At 39.5% G+C, this 20269-nt stretch overlaps 1 protein-coding gene across 1 annotated transcript; it reads right to left on the bottom strand.

Moving 5' to 3' along the window:
* Positions 1–18375: 18375 nt before the first annotated feature.
* On the bottom strand, positions 18376–20199 carry LOC107826787 (uncharacterized). Its single transcript, XM_016653815.2, has 3 exons — positions 19807–20199; positions 19450–19572; positions 18376–19377 (listed from the first exon to the last, which is right to left on the bottom strand). The coding sequence occupies exons 1-3, from the start codon at positions 20197–20199 to the stop codon at positions 18376–18378; spliced, it is 1518 nt and encodes a 505-aa protein (XP_016509301.2).
* Between the last annotated feature and the right edge of the window lie 70 nt (positions 20200–20269).

Genomic DNA, 20269 nt, shown 5'->3' with positions numbered 1-20269 from the left:
AATAGACAAATATAGAAAACAAGCGAGATAAAAAGACGTTTTCAAGTTATCAAAGAAAAGAAAAGATAAGGATACCCAACACAACAACATGTAAACTAAAAATAAATTTTATATAACTAATTATATAATACAATTTACTTATAACTTATCTACAATTTTCAAACATCATTTCTACTCAGTTAAATATAATTACAACATCACACAACTTAAATATAATTTTTCATACAAATTTTATACAATATGTCTTTTGTATGTATTTTGTATATGATTTGTATATATTTTGTAAGTGGTATGTTCTTCTTCCTCTCTGAAATTCCAATCAAAACTTCATCTCTTAAAACAATTTTGATACATATCAACAACTTTATGTAAAAAGACACCCTCCGTTACAATTTATGTGAACCTGTTTGATTTGACACGGAGTTTAAGAAAAAATGAAGACTTTGGGAACTTATGATTTTAAACAAGTCAAAAAGAGGTCCAGAGTATTTATATGGTTATAAAAGCTTTTCCTTAAGGTTAGAATTGGAAGTTTAAGCTAATCTGTTTCCAAATTTAGAAAGATATCATTCTTTTTGGAACGGACAAAAAAGAAAATAGTTTCACATAAACTGGAACGGAGGGAGTAGTATTTATAACTTAAATACAAATTTCATACGACAATTCATACATTATACAATTATTTTTTAACTTTCATACAATAGTTAAATAAAAAAACATATAATTACAACAAAATACAACTTAAATACAATTTACATACAACTTTAATACAGTTTCGTAAGTATATTGTATGTCATGTGTTCTTCTCTTCTTCTTATTCGAGTTTCAGTCTGAAATTCAACCCAAATTAAGTCTAATTTTCATCAAACACCCTCAAAATTGAGATATAAAGTCCAAAGAATATTTTTAATTATTTGCAACAACACCCAATCCAAACAAACAATAGTTTTTGAAAACCCAAATTCGAATTCAAAGCTTTGAAGCTTTTTAATGGTTGTCAATGGTGGAGAATCAAACACCTTCAAAATTATTTGATTGACAATTTGAATTCGAACACCAACTGTGCAACATGAAAGGAAACTTCTAAGTTAAAATTTTATATTAAAATAATTGAATTCATTGATAAAAAAAGGATAATAAGCAGAGAAAACGAAGGAAGAAAAATTGGGTAAAGAACAAAGATGGAGAGAAAGAGAAAGAGACGGAGAGAGAGAAACAGATACACACACACACACACACACAGAGAGAGAGAGCGCAGAGATACAGAAATAATTGATTCCCTATTCAATTCCTAATATAAAGAGATACTCGTTAATAATAATTTATATATAATTGATAAATTATATATGCCCATGTAATTAAGTTAAAACCTGATTAGGGAGGGTAAATAAGTTTCATATATAGTATATGAAGGTAAAAATCCCTTTTAATAATACTTATGTTTGGTTAATACATGAAGTTAGTGTACTTAGGTTGTTAAGTTGCTTTCCAACTTGTTGGTGTACTTTCTTTCATTCATGATGAATTCCTTAGACTGACGCTTGATATTAAATAGAATTTCCTCTAATTATTTTTTAATTTTTGTTCATTATAAGTCCAGTTGTTACTAAGAATGATGAGTATCCCATCCCATAGTTTGGAATCTAATTTTGGTTCTTAAGGCGTGATTTGGCGATAATTACTTGTTGCCCAAATGCTTAAAGCAAAACAAAAAAATCACGATGCGTAAATACTCATCAACAAAGGCTCACCGCGGGAGGAAGAAATACTTCGGTAGCTGCCTTAAGACTTCAGAAATTTTAACCTAACAAGATGCTATAAACATTCAAGTCATGGTGGAAAGAAAATCATGATGAATACTCGGTACAGTTCGACATGGTAAAAAAAAAAAAGAAGCTAGAAAAAATATTGAAAAAGGTAGAATATAATAAACATAAGGATATTAAAAGAATCGGGACTCAATATATAAATGAATATATGGTTGTCGGTATTTATATGTCTTTCACTTTTTGAGTTCAACAAGTAACTACGAAAGAGATGACTAATAAGTGAGGAAGAAGTGCAGTAAATGAAAGTGGTTTAACAGGGTATTAATGGGTTTAAAAAAAAACAGATATTTTTTAATTTGGTGGCTTTCCGTTAGGTGGAGGGTATTTTTAAAAAGTTTGGCTAAGGGTAGATAAATAGTATAACGAAAGATAAATGTGAACAATATACCAAAGTAGAGGGGATATATTTGACCCTTTTTCCCTGTTTTTATTTTTAGTCACCATCAAATTTATTACTACTACTATTTAATTTATCATATTTTTGTATTTTGTTTAGAACCCTCTCGTTTCTAAATTTAATATAATCTTTTGCATTTTGAGGCTGGAATGTCATATTTAAACATAAAAGTAACAGTTAATACAATTTATTATTTAAATATCTAAATTATGATATCTCTTTCTTCCAACACTATATAAGCTGGATTACTAATATCCTTTATTTACTTATTTCCTTTTTTCTAAAACTACTTTCCATTTCAATTTCAAGTTTGATTAGTTGGACAGTAAAGCTCATGCCAATATCTTTTATTTTCCAATAACCTTTTGACGTTTGTATTAAAATCGAGAATAGATAAATACACCTTGTATATGGTCGAAGTTGAGCTCGACTATAACTTGGTAGAATAGACTTGAAACGTGGTGACCAAGGACTGAAGATCAACCTCGAGTCCCACCGAGCTAGAACCCGAGGTCGGAAAGCCTGCCTTCGAAGAACATTAAGTCCGGTGTCGACCTTAGCCTCGGACGAGCTCAGAGAAACATTGTTGATATAACTAACAGAAGTCCGAAATATCCGTGACCGATCGGATATTATGACGGGAATCTCGGCGGGAATCAATAAGAAACCGGCAATCAGCGAATCAAGTGATCTTTTACCTTTTATAGAATTGTACCTAAAGTAGAACTCTTCTACTATATAAAGGGGGTCTGGTAATTCATAATACACATTGTAACACGCATCCCAAAGTAATATATTATAATTCTCTTTAAGTTCTTATTATTCTCTTGTTGTTTTGATATCAATTAAAACACTTCTGGCTCGAGGGTGGCTAAAAATGTTCAACTTGTGTGGTTTGCATTTACTTTTCCATTTCTTATTTCAATTACAATATGATTTACCATTTTGTATCAAGTTAGATTACGTATCCATAAAATCACTTACAAATTCAATTGTTATCCGATTTTACGGGCAAACAGTTTGGCACCCACCGTGAGGCTAAGGATAATAGTGGTTATTTGATACAAATCTCCATACCACACACTACTTTACGCTTGCTCTTTGAAGTGTCTCTGATTTTATGTTAAAACATAAAATGTCAAACTCTCAATCAGCACCCCTACATGTTGACAATGAGTCCGGTTACCACGGTGAAAATAACAACGTAGTACCCGGTAACGAGGTACCACCCGTTGATCCCATCGAAATTCCGGTTGCAGACCCAATTGACGCTAATTCACATGTGGCTATCGACGCAAACTTGCCAACTGACCCCGAGAATAGCATCCGTGGTGAAGCCCGATCGGCAACTCAAAATACACAAAATATTGGAGGGGACGGAACAATTTACAGGTGCTCTTTGAAATGATGCAGGCTCAACAGGCGGCGATAGCTCTGTTACATAACCAAAATCGCGCACCGAGTAGAGTTGAACCCGATCCACCCTGTGAACGCACCCGCATGGATGAACCGGTCACAGAAAGGTCGAATGAACATGAATCGGGGGCTTACCCCAAGATCATAAAGATGCTCGAAGAGCTAGATAGAATCAGGGGAGAAGAAAATCGAAGCTAATGACAAAAAGGTGAAAACCTACAATTCCAGGGTAGACCAGATCCCAGGAGCACCACCCATATTGAAAGGCTTGGATTCCAAGAAGTTCTTGCAAAAACCTTTCCCTCCGAGCGCAACTCCGAAGACAATCCCAAAGAAATTCTGCATGCCCGAGATTGCTAAGTATAACGGAATGACCGATCCAAATGAGCATGTGACCTCTTACACATGTGCCATCAAAGGGAACGACTTGGAGGATGATGAGATTGAGTCTGTCCTATTGAAGAAGTTCGGAGAGACCCTGTCAAAAGGGGCTATGATATGGTATCACAACTTACCTCTTAATTCTATTGATTCACTTAATATGTTTGCGGATTCTTTCGTGAAAGCACACGTCGGGGCCATCAAGGTCGAAACCAGGAAATCGAACCTTTTTCAAAGTAAAACAGAAGGATAAAGAGACGCTCAGAGAGTTCGTGTCCCAATTTCAAATGGAAAGAATGAACCTGCCACTTGTCGCTGATAATTGGGCAGTTCAGGATTTCACACAAGGGCTCAATGTTCGAAGTTCGGTGGCTTCACAACAGTTGAAGCAAAACATGGTAGAACATCCGACCATTACTTGGGCTGACGTGCATAACCGGTATCAATCGAAGACCAGAGTGGAAGATAATCAATTCGGGGACCCTTCGGGGTATGTTTATCCCGTCAGAAACATCGACAGAGTCAAGAGAGATATCGATCGTGAATCGAGACCAAACATGGATCGGTACCAGTCGTATAATGGAGACCGAAGAAGCAATGGGCCCGGGTGAAACTCTATGAGAAACTAAAGGAGAAGCGACAGAGGTCATAGCAACCGGGGACTTATGAGAAAAAACAGCTTCGATAGGACCATCAGGCCTAAAGAAGTACCGAGGTTATCAGAATACAACTTTAATATCGATGTTGCCGCCATTATATCAACTATCAGATGCATCAAAGATACCAAATGGCCTCGACCTCTACAATCCGATCCAGCCTGACTATTCACGTCAATCATGACCACAGAACGGAGGATTGCCGATAGTTGAGAGAGAAAGTAGCCCGACTATTCAACATCGGGCATCTTCGAGAATTTCTGAGTGACCAAGCCAAGAATCATTTTAGGAATAGGGATTCTAACAAACAGACCGAACAAGAAAAACCTCAACACGTCATTAACATGATCATTGGGGGGTCGATGTTCCTCAGGAGCTGATGTTGAAACACACCAAAGTGCCCATCATAAATGAGAAATGAACTCGAGATTAGATACCGGAAGGAACCTTGTCTTTCAAAGACGAGGACACGGAAGGGATCGTGCAGCCCCATAATGATGCACTGGTAATATCTGTACTCGCAAATAAAATTCGGGTTAATCGTATGTTAATTGATCCAGGTAGCTCGGCCAACATCATCCGATTGAGGGTCGTGGAGCAACTCGGTATACAAGATCAAATCGTGTCTGCAGTCCGAGTTCTAAACGAATTCAACATGGCATGTGAAACCACTAAGGGTGAGATAACATTATCGGTGAACACTGTCGGGACAGTTCAGGAAGCTAAGTTTTATGTAATCGAGGGAGACATAAGGTGCAACGCTTTGTTTGGAAGGCCATGGATCTACAACATGAGGGCAGTACCCTCAACTCTGCACCAAGTGTTAAAATTTCCAACACCATGTGGAATTAAAACAATCTATGGAGAACAGCCAGCCGTAAAAGAGATGTTTACGGTCGAAGAGGCGATTCTGATATCCGCGCTTGTAACAGTAAAGGGGCCAAGTTCGGTAACAAAGCCAGAAACTAAATAGCAATTACCGATACCAGCTCTGACCCAACCGGAGAAACATGGGATTAATGAAGACGATGATTATGATTACAGGGTACTCGTGTCTTTTATAGCTCTCGATGATTTCGACGCCACTAAATCGACAGTTGAGGAGTTGGGACATTTCATATTGGTTGAGCACGTACCCGATCGAAAGGTATACCTGGGCACGAGGTTAAATCTCGAGCTCAGGAAAAAACTCGTCCAGTTTCTTATCGCTAACATAAATTGTTTTGCTTGGTCCCACCTTGATATGACAGGGATCCCGCCGGAGATAACCACTCATAAGCTAAGCCTAGATCCGAAATCCCATCCGGTGAAGCAGTGGAGGAGACCCTAGTCTGAGATCAAACATGCTTTCATCAAGGACGGGTATCTAAACTCCTTAAAATAGATTCCATTCGGTAGGTTAGCAAACGTAGTGATAGTCCCTAAAAAAGGGAATAAATTAAGAATGTGTGTAGACTATAAGGACATGAATAAGACATTTCCCTTTGCCCAACATCGATCGCATGATCGATGCCATGGCCGGCTACGAGATCCTCAGTTTTCTCTATGCCTACTCCGGGTACAACCAAATACGATGGAACCAGATGACCAGGAAAAAACCTCCTTCATCACTAAATACGACACCTACTGCTATAACGTGATGCCATTCAGGTTTAAAAATATAGGTGCCACTTACCAACGCCTAGTAAATCGGATGTTCGAAGAACAAATAGGAAAGTCAATGGAGGTTTATATTGACGATATGTTGGTTAAGTCCCTACGAGCAGATGACCATTTAAAATATTTTGCAGGAAACCATCAGCGTATTAAAGAAGAAGTGTGCGCTCAGAGTTGTGGACAATGTGAAGGCCGTGCAAAGATTAACCGGGTGCATAGCCTCCCTCAGGTGATTCATCTCGAGGTCCTCCGACAAGAGCCACCGGTTCTTCACACTATTGAAGAAGAATAACTTCTCATGGACTCCGGAGTGCCAGCGGGCTTTGGAAGAATTCAAACGGTATCTATCGATCCAACCCGCTGCTTCACACGCCAAAGATAGACGAATAACTATACGTGTACTTGGCAGTATCGAAAATAGCGATAAGTGGAGTCCTGGTCCGAGAAGAACAAGGTACGCAATTTCTAATTTACTACATTAACAGGACCCTACTTGAGGCCAAAACTAGGTATCCTCACCTAGAAAAGTTGGCGCTCGCTTTGCTAAGCGCCTCCAGAAAGCTAAAGCCGTACTTCTAGTGTCACCCCATATGTGTCGTGACCACTTACCCATTTAGGAATGTTATGCATAAGCCCGAGCTCTCGATCCGGTTGGCCAAATGGGCAGCGAAAATCAGTGGGTACGATATTGAATATCGACCCCAGATCGCCATTAAGTCTCAAATTTTGCCAAACTTCGTGGCCGACTTTACGCCGGCCCTAATACCCGAGGTTGAAAGGGAGTTATTAATCAACTCAGGGACCTCCTCGGGGATCCGGACCCTCTTTACCGATGGCACTTCAACTCAAAAGGATCCGAGCTTGGCATTGTGTTGAATCCACCAACATGCAATATAGTTAGGCAATCTATTAAGACTATGCAATTGACTAACAACGAGGCCGAATATGAGGCCATGATATCAGCTCTCGAACTAGCCAAAAGCTTGGGGGTAGAGGTAATTGAAGCTAAGTGCGACTCCCTCCTTGTGGTAAACCATATTAATAGGACGTTCGAGGTCAGAGAAGAATGAATGCAAAGGTACCTGGATAAATTGCAGGTAACATTACATCGATTCAAAGAATAGACTTTACAACACGTACATCGGGATCAAAACAGTGAGACTGATGCCCTTGCTAATCTAGGGCCATCGGTCAAGAACGACTTCAGCTCGGGGGTAGTCGTATAACTTATGAGATCGGTAGTGGAAGAAGGTCATGCCGAGATTAACTCAACGAGCCTAACTTGGGATTAGAGAAATAAATATGTAGAATATCTGAGGACCGGAAAATTGCTGTCAGATCCAAAGGAATCGAGGGCCCTACATATAAAGGCAGCCTTGTTTAGCCTATCCAAAGACGGAACACTGTTTAGAAGGACATTCGATGGCCCACTCACGATATGTCTAGGACCAGGGGACACCGAGTACGTTTTGAGGGAAATCTACGAAGGCACCTGTGGAAACCATTCAAGCGTCAAATCATTGGTTCGAAAAGTTATCAGAGCCGACTATTACTGGATCGATATGGAAAAAGATGCAAAGGAGTTCATGCAAAAATGTGATAAATGTCAAAAACATCGTCCGATGATTCATCAGCCCGGGGAGCTACTGTATTCGGTTTTGTCACCAAGGTTGTTCATGAAGTGGGGAATGGATATTGTCGGCCCCCTTTCATGGGCACCCGGCAAGGCTCAATTTATATTATTTATGACTGTCTATTTTTCTAAGTGGGTGGAAGCCCATGCATACAAAAAGGTCAGGGAGAAAGAAGTCACCGACTTCATTTGGGATCATATCATATGCCGATTCGGAATGCCTGCTGAGATCATGTGCGACAACGGGAAATAATTCATCGGCGGCAAGGTAAGAAAGTTTATTGAAGATCATAAGATCAAAAGGATCCTATCAACACCCTACCACCCTAGTGGGAACAGGTAAGTAGAATCGACCAACAAAACCATACTCCAAAACCTCAAAAAGAGGTTAACTGATGCCAAAGGAAGATGGAAGGAAGTCTTGCCAGAAGTCTTATGGGCATACCGAACGACCTCGAAGTCCAGTATCGAGGCCACCCCATTCTCACTAGTTTACGGCCTCGAAACTCTAATACCGGTCAAAGTCGGAGAACCAAGCCTCAAATTCAGATATGCAACCGAGGGATCAAACGACGAAGCTATGAACATGAGACTAGATTTATTTATGAAAGGCGCGAAACAGCCCTTGTCCTGTTGGCTCCCAAAAGTAGTGGATTGAGAGATATTACAATCGAAGGACCAACCTTCGACACTTGAATGTCGGGGACTTGGTACTAAGAAAGGTTACACTAAACACCTAAAACCCGAAAGAAGGGAAGTTGGGGCCGAACTGGGAAGGCCCTTATCAAATTATCCTGATCATCGGTAAATGATCATACAAACTCGGAAAGATGAACAGTGAGCAACTACCGAACAACTGAACATAGCTCACTTGAAGCGATACTATTGCTAAGGTACGATACCATTCATTTCCTTTTATTTATTTATATTCCGAACTAACACTTTCAGGGAATCATCGAGGAATGATACAATTTTTAGGTCTGAAAGCACGCATTGCACTTTTTTTCCCTTGAACCTGTTTTGTCCCAAATGAGTTTTTTGGCAAGGTTTTTAACGAGAAAATGGTAAATCGTGCTAACTTAGAATTGAAGGCCGGTTACGAACCGATATCAAAGATCAAGACAACAGTATTCAAGGCCTCTCTATGCTCGACCCCGAACACCTGGGGGCATTACCCTCGGTTAACGACTTTAGTAAGAAAGGAAACTTTATGATTGAGCAGTCCTGGCTCGATCGATTGGATTTACTGTATGGGCCAAACGGTCACATGAACCATGCCCGCATAGACTACTCGAGCCATGGCACAAAACTTGTACACATGTTCAACTGCCACACACAAGAATAAAAGTTTCTACTTTGCGGATAAATATGTTGTCCTTTAAGAATTTCTCTTTTTTCTTTTAAGGAATATCTTACATTCGATCCCCTAAAGGTATCGAGCCCAAGGGTCGCCTTTATTTGGGTTCAAACGATCACTCCCAATCGGAGGATGCCGTTCGAAAACAAACTCGGACGACTCGGATTATGGGAGCCTGGGGGCAAAGACCTATTAGGCAACGCCTGAACCTTAAAGGCTACGGCCGCCCCCATTCGGGGACAGTTATCTTAGGCAAACCCAGATAACTTGAGGTAACAAGCCCATCGGGAAACATTCGAACTAAAAAGGCTATGACCATACTAGAACGGTTCGAAGGCGTCCGAGACCCGTAACAAAAACAAGGCCTTCAAAAAAATTCATAACCGGTTCTAAAGGCTACCCTTGGCAAACTACAATCTAAAAAGTCATAAGTACTTTGGGGAAAACAGTTTTCGATCATGTCGAACCCCCACAATGCCTTAAACAAAATAATGTCAAAGGCAGGGCCTGTTCGAACCTCCGAATATGACCTAACTATTTTATGCTAAGGCATTTCGACCTTTGCAAATATAAAAAATAAAGCAAAGAAAAGCAGAATATATAAACAGTCGAAGGGGAAAACGAGCCTCATATATTATACACAATCTTTACAAAGGCCAAACGGCCCTAACAAAAATACAAGAGTACACGAGTAAAAAAAAGCTAAGAAGCAAATTGTTTTTACAAAGGCGTCTAAACAACTTGGTCTTCTTTGCCCCGAGTTCCATTGGAACCATCGAAGTCTTCTTTTTCTTCTTCTACGGGGCAGCCCAACTTCTTGGCCTCGTCCTTAAGTCCCTTAGCTATTACACCCCATATTTTCGTACGCGAGAGTACGTCATAATTCAATTGATGTAAGCTAAAAAAGGACGAAATCCTTCTACAAGGATAAGAAAGGTTTACCGAAATCTTAAGTAAGTTAAGATGAATATGAGACTTTGTAATCATGATTTAAATGAGTTTAAAGTAATGATATGACTATATATGATGTCTGAATATAAAATATAAATTTTGGAAAAAATCGGATTTTAGTTGCGGAAACAATAGCCTAAGGATTTGCCTTCTAATGAAGATTTTTGAGCAATACATTTTGTGTGCTATATGAGGTCTTTTGGGGACATATTATATACCAAATTTAAGGTCTTGGAATGTAGTTTCCAAAGCTCATAACCATTCATTCATACGATATCGGGATAAAAAGATATAAGTGTCGCAAGATGGGCCAATGCTAGGGTACCAAGCTAGCACCTCTTTGACTTTTCAAAAGTTGATATATATAGGTATTAGGTCGTCTTTAGCTTTATTTTTCATAGAAAACGACCATAGAACACCCATAAACATATCCTTAAGCTCTCTTCTAGGGTTTCAAAGAAGATTGACATCCCGGGTACGAAATCAAGAAGCGATAACATTAGAATGATCCCTAAGACGTAAGTATCGCTATGTCACCTCTCTTTTTCTTTGTAGTTTGAGTTTTTAAGGTAATTCATAGTTAATAAAATGTCTACTTTCCGTATTTAAGCTTTTAAATATCAAGGAAGGTTGATAAATTCATTTTCTAATAGTTAGAAATTGTCGTGAGTTTGATTTATTTCACTTTTAGTGGACTATTTTATAGTCCACTCGTGTTGGCCAATTTTGCTGCTGATTTATGAAGTTTGGATGAATGAAGGGCGTGGATAAACACCACATGTGGTAGGGTAGTAGGCTGGTCGCCCGTCGTTGCAATTTCAGGCTAATTGATAACTTGTTGATTGGGTGTGTTAAGGTATATTTGGTGTTATTGTTGTATTGAATGTCCAGAATTGTAGTTGGATTGTTTTTGAGCTGTTGATTGTATTATGTTTGTATCTCGCCTATAGTAGGCTTGAGGGAGCAGTAAAATCATGGGAAATGCTGCCCGTTTTATTTTAGAATCTAGTTATCGTTTGAGATACATGATATATTAGTGCCATCTAAGTTGTACATGTATTTCTTTGTTATAAGGTTGGCGCGCTAGTTGTCATAAGCTTGTTGTTGAGTTGCGTTGACGACTTGAGGTATGTTAAGGCTATCCCTTCTTTCCTTTTGGCATGATTCATATGATACAACGAAACGAGCAAGCACGCCACTTTCACGAATGATTCTATTCCTAGAAGTACTAGGGTTGCCTATGTCCTTGATTCCCCATGTGTCCTATTATTATATCATCTGTTCATGGGTATCAGAAAAATACGTAAGTTGCTAAAGTTTATCCGAAGGCATATTGATCTTATAATATTTCGAGAAATCTTACTGACTTACTTCATTATTCATTGCATTCATTTATACATGTACATTGACCCATGACCAAATGGCGTTATATATGCGTATATTATATGTATATGGGATATGGTAAAAGGTTATGGCGTTATATACGCACCACCACCTGATCAGCTGGTATACGTTGATGATTTCGTCCACAGTGGCTGAGATGATATGATGGGATGCCCTCAGAGGCTTGATGATGTTATGTACGCATATACCTATGCATGGTATGGCATTTATATGCACATGCATAACATTATAAATTTTTCATGATTCACAAAGCTATTCAGAATTACATGTTAATTTCTTTACTCCATGTTTCTTTCATGTCTTTTATATACTACTGTCATGCCTTACATACTCGGTACTTTATTTGTACTGATGTCCCTTTTGCCTAGAGACACTACGTTTCATGTCTGCAGGTCCCGATAGACAGGTTGAGAGTTATCCTAGTAGGCTATCAGCTCAGCGGAAGGTGTTTGTACACTCCATTTGCTTCGGAGTTACTTATTTGGTCAGTATGTTTTGGACATGTATTTATTAGTATGGCGGGGCCCTGTCCCGGCCTTTATGACGTTTATGTACTCTTAGAGGCTTGTAGATAAATGTCATGTATATGGATAATTGTATGGCCTTGTCGGCGTATGTTTTGAGTATACAAATGATCATGTCGGCCTTATAGGCCCGTATATCACATGTATAAGTTTTTATATCATGTTGGGTCATCATATGTCTAGTATTCCCTTATGTTTTATTATAGTTATCTCATGACAGCCCTTCTGGCCCATTTACCCATGATGGTGTGATAAGAAAGATACGTTATGTTGGTACTTGGTTGAGTAAGGCACCGGGTGCCCGTCGTGGCCCTCCAGTTTGGGTCGTGACATTAGCAGTCTCGATCTCGGTTGATAGATTGAAACCCCGAGCATGGATCTCCTTGAGGGCCTCTCTTCGTGACTTCCACTTTTCGTATTCAACGATATCTTTTAAGCGGTCCTGGGCCGCCTCAACATCGGCCGTATATTGGGACACCATCTTGTCGGCGTCGGCTTTGACCACCGCTGCCACTAAATTGGCTGTCTCAAGTTCTTTGACCATAATTTTTCACTCGGGAGTAGCCGAACTTAGCCGAGACTGAAGCTCTTCAACTTTTCTGGCCTACGCCTCGGCCTTCCACTTTGCTACTCGGAGTTGGACCTCAGTCGAAGTCAGTTGCACCCGAGCAGCCTCTTTTTTCGAGGCCAGACGATCCATCCTTCCCCGCCATTTATTGGTCTCGGTCTTCACAGCATCCATCTCAGCTCGCAGTTGACCAATTCGATCAATTTTTTGTTGGACCTGCGGATTCCGACCATTAGTCACCAAGTCTAACTCTTCGTCACTAAGCTCAAATATTTTTACGTGCTTGACCAAGTTGGCATGCTCCTTTCGAGCCACCTTTTGTAGGAATCTCTCTTCTCAGTGAGCGTGGGACCTCAGCCTCAAGCTATTTTAGCTCATCCCGGTATCGAAGGATAGTCTTGAGGTGAAGCATCGATGCCTACAAACACAAAGAGAAAATGTTAGAGTCATTTGCAAAATAGCCTAAGTACAAATTGAGAACCATTGAGGAATATCTAAAAGTTACCTGGTTTAACACTTGTTGCGCTTTGTTGAACAGACATGATGCCTCCACCTCATTCATCTTGGCCTGATCATCCTCGGCAACCAGACACTGATGATAACTAGCCACCCCTACGGGGCCGGAGAGGACCCGGGAGTCTTCCGGAAGGGAGAAAGTGATGAATCGCTTCCGGCCAGGATCCACACTTGGGGCAGGCAATCGATTAACGAGTTTTGGACTCGAGGAAGGTCCTCTTGCTACCGAAGATGGGCTCTTCCTCGGTATCACTAAATCACCCAATCCGGTGACACCCTTCGTGGTCGTAGAGTCCACTCCATCGAAGAAGCCACGGAAGGGATCGTCCGCTCCGAGGACTCCCTCATTGAGAAGTTCTTTCACCGTCTGAGCCTCATTGTACATGGACTCAGTGAACAAAGGTGACTAGGTGATCCTTATTGCATAGAGATCTTCCTTCGGCGCATTACCCACATCTCGGGAAGCTTCGGTATCGGCATCCTCCTCGACCTCCCTAGCTTGAGGAAGATCGGCACCTATGGTTCGGAGGCCCCTTGCCCTTCGAGTCGTGTCGACACTCAGGTCACCAGATTGAAGGTCTCTTCCTCTTGTTCTTCATCGTGAAAGGGCACCCCTCGATCTTGCTCACAAAGAAACGGAGGAGGATTACGATCCTCTAGAAAGAAGGGTGAATCTAGCTAAGGGTTACCTCGTATCTCTTGCAGAAGTCGATGATGACTGGATCCAAGGGACCCAACGTGAATGGGTAAGTGTAAATACCTTAAAGTCCATCGATGTGGGTGGTAATGGCCTCGTCAGGTTCGGGAACCACCACATGTTTGTCAGCCCAGTTACAATCCCTCTTGACTTCGGAGAGAATACCCTCGGTTATCGAACATATATACCTCGAAACGTCCTCACACCGGCCTGGTACGGAGGAGGACGTTTCGATTTTAAAGTCAACATTGACTGGGCATCCCCCCGGGATGAACTTTTTTAGAGGAGGTTCCGGTGCTAGTTCCTCGACAGCTGTACGTGAAGCGGTCTCTTCGGTAGCCGGCCACGAGGTGGAAGGATTCTCTTTTTGAGGGGCGGATTTTGAAGTCTTCGCAATTTCTTTGGAAAATGAAGGAAAAAGAGAAAGTTAGAAGGGTATGCTTGATGGTTTGAGATAAAAAACAGAAGTTCCTATAAAAGGATTTCAAAATAATCAGAAAATTAATGCTTTAAAGTGTTGAAATTTCTAAGACACGAGAGCAGAAGGTGTGAAAGTAAAGTTTGAATAAACTAATGAGGGGATATTTATAATTTCTCAACAACTGTTCACATCTGGGAGTGGCCGACCGGCAACTGACAAGTATTTAATGCCATTAAGACTTGACTGACGAGATGTTTCGACTGTTTTGTCGTTTCAGTCACAAAATATCGAAGTGAGGATCGAAAGTTCATGTCGTTTCTTGTCGTCTACTCTCCGAAAAATGAGGGGACTATCTGTATACGGTCAAAGTTGAGCTCAAATGCAACTTGGTAGAATAAGCTTGGAACGTGGCGACCAAGGACTGAAGATCGACCTCGAGTCCCACCGAGCTAGAACCCGAGGTCAGAAAGCCTGCCTTCGAGGATCATTAAGTCCGGTGTCGACCTTATCCTCGGACGAGCTCGGAGAAACATTGTTGATATAATTAACAGAAGTCCGAAATATCCGTGACCGGTCGGATATTACGGTGGGAATCTCGACACGAATCAATAAGGAACTGGCAATATGATAATTAATAATACACATTGTAACACGTATCCCAAAGCAATATATTATAATTATCTTTAAGTTATTATTATTTTCTTGTTGTTCTGATATCGATTAAAACACTTCTGGTTCGAGGGTGACTAACCTTCCAACGCTAAGATTATTCAACTTGTGTGATTTGCATTTACTTTTTCATTGCTTATTTCAATTACAATCTGATTTACCGTTTTGTATCAAGTTAGATTACGTATCCTTAAAACCACTTACAAATTCAATTATTATCCGATTTTACGGGTAAACATACCTAAAGGCCTCCTTCTCAAACATTAATTTTTACCTCTTTATGCCAATAAAATATTGTTAAAATGACAAGGTGCCAATATCCTTGCAATTACAGGTTCCCCTTTATCCCGTAAAGCAAATCTTATGTGTTCGTTGTGCCAATGAAGAAGGTTTAAGTATTCTCCTAATGCTATCTGATCTTTTTGTTTAGTTTGGTAAACTAAACAACGCAATATGATGATGAAATATGATACCATAGCAACAAATAGATAATTTTTTTTCCACTCGATATTTTCATCAAATTAAATGATATAATGAAGTAAGAATACATATTAATTAATTATAATTACGTGATGGATCTTTAATTTGATGTAAATATTTACTGCATAGCTATTATTTGATAAGTTTGATATATTGCATGCTTGCTTCTTATATTATTCCATCTTATACTACCAGAACTTGCTTCATTGCACAAACAATCTGTACATTTACTTTTCTCCTAAATCCTAATGTAACTCATAACTCACTTATGTATTTACCAGCTGCTTCCCTTACTCTATCTCCCATGCCTTTTCTAGTTTTCTTTCCCCCACTTAAAAAAAAACGAAAAAGGAAGATTATTCAACTCGGTAAAAGAGTGGGTAAACATTTATGACAAAGTTTATTCTATTGGAAGGATTATTACGTATGGAGTATTTGAGTTTGTTATATTATACCATAAAGACGAAAATATTTATATATATTTTTTTGGTAACACTATGAATTACCATTGATAACAAACAACAAGAGTACACCTAGAAAGCACCTCGACCCCAAACTCCTTATCTGGAGAGTTTCAGATCAAGCCTTAGAGTTCACTAATTACACATCAATCTCTGCATCAATACACTACATCTCTGCCCTTTCTTAGTATGTCTAAACTAGTCAATCCTATCTATTAGCTCTTTCTTAATTTGTGTTACTATACTCTCTGTATTTACAATTGTATTCCTGAATATTTTTCAGTTTCCAGCCTTCCAAATATGGTATAGTATTGCTGCCCATAATGCAGCAGCAAATTCCTTCCTACCCAGCTGCCACTTCTTCCTTTTAATTATGTACAGAACCCTTTTGTGCATCTCTCAGTTGCATTTGAATTCCTGCCCAGTGCATTAGTTCCTCGCGAACAGCTTTGGACCAAGGACACTCTACAAACAAGTGTTGGTTTGTTTTCACTACCTGATCAGTACATAGCACACATTTATCATCCTCTACCTAAATATGTAAAGAACTCAGTCTAGTCTTTGTGAGCAGTCTTCCTTGAGTTGTTAACCACATGATGATCATGTGCTTTGGTTGAGCTATTGCATTCCAGTGAAGATCAGTTGTTGCACATCTTCTGTGAGGACCTTTAATGGCCAAGTAACTCTTTGTGATTGAGTAATCCCCATTTACACTCAGCTTGCATGTGTCTCCCTGGTACCAGTTCCTCATCTCTTCTTTAAGGGAATTTAGTTTTTTCCAATACCAACTACAATCTTGTGTAACCTGATGAGTCCAAACATTAACATCAGTTTTCATATAAACCCCGGGGATCCATTTAACCCATAAGGACTCCTTTATCAAAACAAGCTACCACAATAGTTTCCCAACAGAAGATTTATTCCATTCCCTGCAGCTTTTAATGTTAAGACCACCAAATTTCTTAGGCAGGCAGACTTTCTCCCACGCTACAAGGGAAAGCTTCTTCTTCTCCTCTGAGCCACCCCACACGTACTTTCTACACTTCTTGTCAACCTCATTCATTATGCTCTGAGGTAAAACAAAGATTGCTCCCCAGAAGCTATGAATTGAGAATAACACTGCATTAATCACCTGAAGCCTCCCTGCATATGATAGTTATTTAGCATAACTGAATTTGATTTTATTTGTTATCTTCTCAACAAGTTGATAGCAGTCCAACGTGCTCCACTTCTTAGGTGACAGTGGTAAACCTAGATACTTTATAGGAAAAGTCACTAGGGAGAAACCAATATTGCTTAGAAGAACCTCCTTCATATGATCATCAATGCATGCCATAAACAGGCTAGATTTTTCCATATTAGCCACCGAACCTGATACACTACTAAAATGTGCTAAAGCCTCTAGGACTCTATTCACTGAACCTGTTTCACCCTTGCAGAACACCATGGGGTCATCAGCAAAAACTAAATGTGTCAACTTCAAGTGCTTGCACATAGGATGGAATTTGAAGTTTGGGAGGGCACTCATACACCCCAATGTCCTGGACAAATATTCTATCACAAGCACAAAAAGTAAGGGTGAGACTGGATCACCTTGTCTAAGACCCCCTTTTCCCTCAAAGAACCCATGACTTTCACCATTTACACTTATTGAGAACTTGGTAGAAGTTACACATGCCATAATCAACTCTGTGAACTTGATTGGAAAGCCATAACCTATCAGAACCTCCTCTAAAAATTCCCAATTTACCATGTCATAGGCTTTCCTCATGTCTATCTTCATAAGACACCTAGGAGAAGTCTTCCTGTTATAGTGCCTCAGTATGTCATGACATATAAGCACATTGTGGAGCATTGATCTACCATGTACAAAAGCAGATTGGTTATCTGCTACCAGATGTTGAATTGCTACTTTCAGTCTGCTACATAATAACTTTGAGATGCACTTGTACAATACATTGCAACAAGATATAGGCCTGAATTGGCTTGCATACTCTGGATTGCTTAGTTTAGGAATCAAAGCAATATTAGTTGCATTCAGTTGTCTTAACAACTTTTCGTTTTTGAAGAACTCCAAAACTGCATCTGTAATCTTTTCCCCTATAATAGGCCAGGCTGACTTAAAGAAGCCACTACTATAACCATCAGCCCATGGGCTCTTATTACTGTCAATTTGGAATATAGCAGCTTTCACCTCCTTCCTTTCAAAAGGTTTCATTAGGTCTACCTGCTGTTCAGTTGTTAAAATATGGCCATTCTTTATAAATGCTTCAGCAACTTTGGTTATGCTTCTTGCTTTCTTACCCATAATTTCTTCATAGTACTTGACAAATAGTTAAGCTATACTATCTGGATCTGTCTACCAGTTATCCCGATCATCCTTTAATTGAGTAATTGCCTGTTGGAGCCTCTTATGTTTGATGACTGAATAGAAGTATCTAATGTTGTCATCTCCTAATTTTATCCATGTAGCCTTACTTTTTTGTTGCAAGTAGACCTCAGCTAAGTAAGATGAATGTCTGGACTTTTGGTATTTCTGATGTTCTTCTTGTTGCACGTTTGGATCTGTTGGTATAAGCTGTAACTGCTTCTGAACTTGCAATAAAGCTTCCCTATCCTCTTTTACTTCATCCTCAATATTCTTGAAGAAATTTTTGTTCAAGACTCTTAGAGTTTTCTTTAATAACTTCAATTTTCTAACCGCCCTTAACATTTTACAGCCATCAATCTCTATATTCCAACCTCTTTCAACCTGCTCCAAGTATTGTGGATGTTGAGTCCATACATTACAGAACTTAAAAGGTTTCCTGCCTCTATGTCTCTCATTCACTGGACAGTGGTCACTTATGCCTTCAGGGAGAAATATTGCTTTACAATCAGGCATTGAATCAAGCCAATCATTATTGATTAGTGCCCAATCTATCTTAGAATATATTCCTTGATCACTATGTTTATCATTCCATGAATATTTGCACCCTTGATTAGGTAGTTCAATCAATCCACATGCTTCTATACACTTATTAAACTCCATTACTTTAGCCCACGAGACAATATTACCTCTTATTCTATCCTCCATGTTTAAAATAGAATTGAAATCACCTATAACCAACCATGGGCTTTTGCAGCTTGCTACATGTTCTTTTAGATACTCCCACATACCTTTCTTTTCCTCCTTAGTGTTAAATGCATACACAAAGGATACTCCAAATGTAGCATGTATGGGAATATAATACACCTCACAGGACAAAACCCGTGCATTCATACTTAAAGGTGTTACTCTATAGAAGTCAGGTCTCCAGACCACTACAATCCTACCATTGTAATGATAGTTCAGATTTGTGGTATACCTCCACACACTAAACTGCTCAATTAATTTTTGAACCTTATCTTATTTCAATTTTGTTACTAGCAGACATATTAGACCTGCTCTTACTTTATTGCAGAGGAGCTTCACCTCCCTCTGCTTATTAGGGGCATTTAGGCCCCTAACATTCCATGCTAGGCAATTAACCATTCCCCGAGTGAGGAATGGTCGAGCCTCCCACATTTTCTCCATCTAAGTTATTACCAAGATCACTGATACCAGTCTTGTCCAGTACTTGAAATGAATTCCCTTTCACAACTTGTTGTTCCTTGACTTGCTAATTTTTTTCTGTTTTCAAAGGTGTAATCTACCCTCCATTACTACTACTTTCTTTCTGTTGCGTCTTTGGACCATTAGCTCATCTCCCCGCATCTAGATCTATATCACCTATTGGATTTGAAGGCTATTTTTCTGGATTTTTAATACTGTTGCCTGCTCCTTCTCACCTTGTTTCTCCTTCGCATTTTGTACAGGGTTTGAAGGATTCTTCTTCCTACACACCTCTTTAGAATCCCCATACTTGTTGCAAAACTTACACACAGTGAGTTTCCAATCATAAGCGACTTTTTGTTCAACAACATTACCCATTTCATTCCTGAACATCACCACTTCAGGAAGGGCAATATCCATATTTACTTCTACTAGCAATCTAGCAAAACTCAGTCCAATCTTTTGCTCAGTGTTATGGTCGACCATGAGAGGTTTTCCCACTAAACTGCCAATTTTACTCAATCCCTTTGCACTCCAATATTTGAAATTCAATCCTGAAAATTTGACCCAAATTGGCACAGTGTGCATCTCTTCACGAGTGAATTTCATATTCGGACTCCAAGCTTTCACAATGAAAGGCTTGTTGTCGAAATGGTATATGCCACCTTGTACTACTTCA

This window comes from Nicotiana tabacum, chromosome 19 (genome assembly GCF_000715075.1).
Source record: "Nicotiana tabacum cultivar K326 chromosome 19, ASM71507v2, whole genome shotgun sequence".
Lineage (NCBI taxonomy): Eukaryota > Viridiplantae > Streptophyta > Magnoliopsida > Solanales > Solanaceae > Nicotiana > Nicotiana tabacum.
This window is presented reverse-complemented; position numbering and strand designations above follow the sequence as displayed.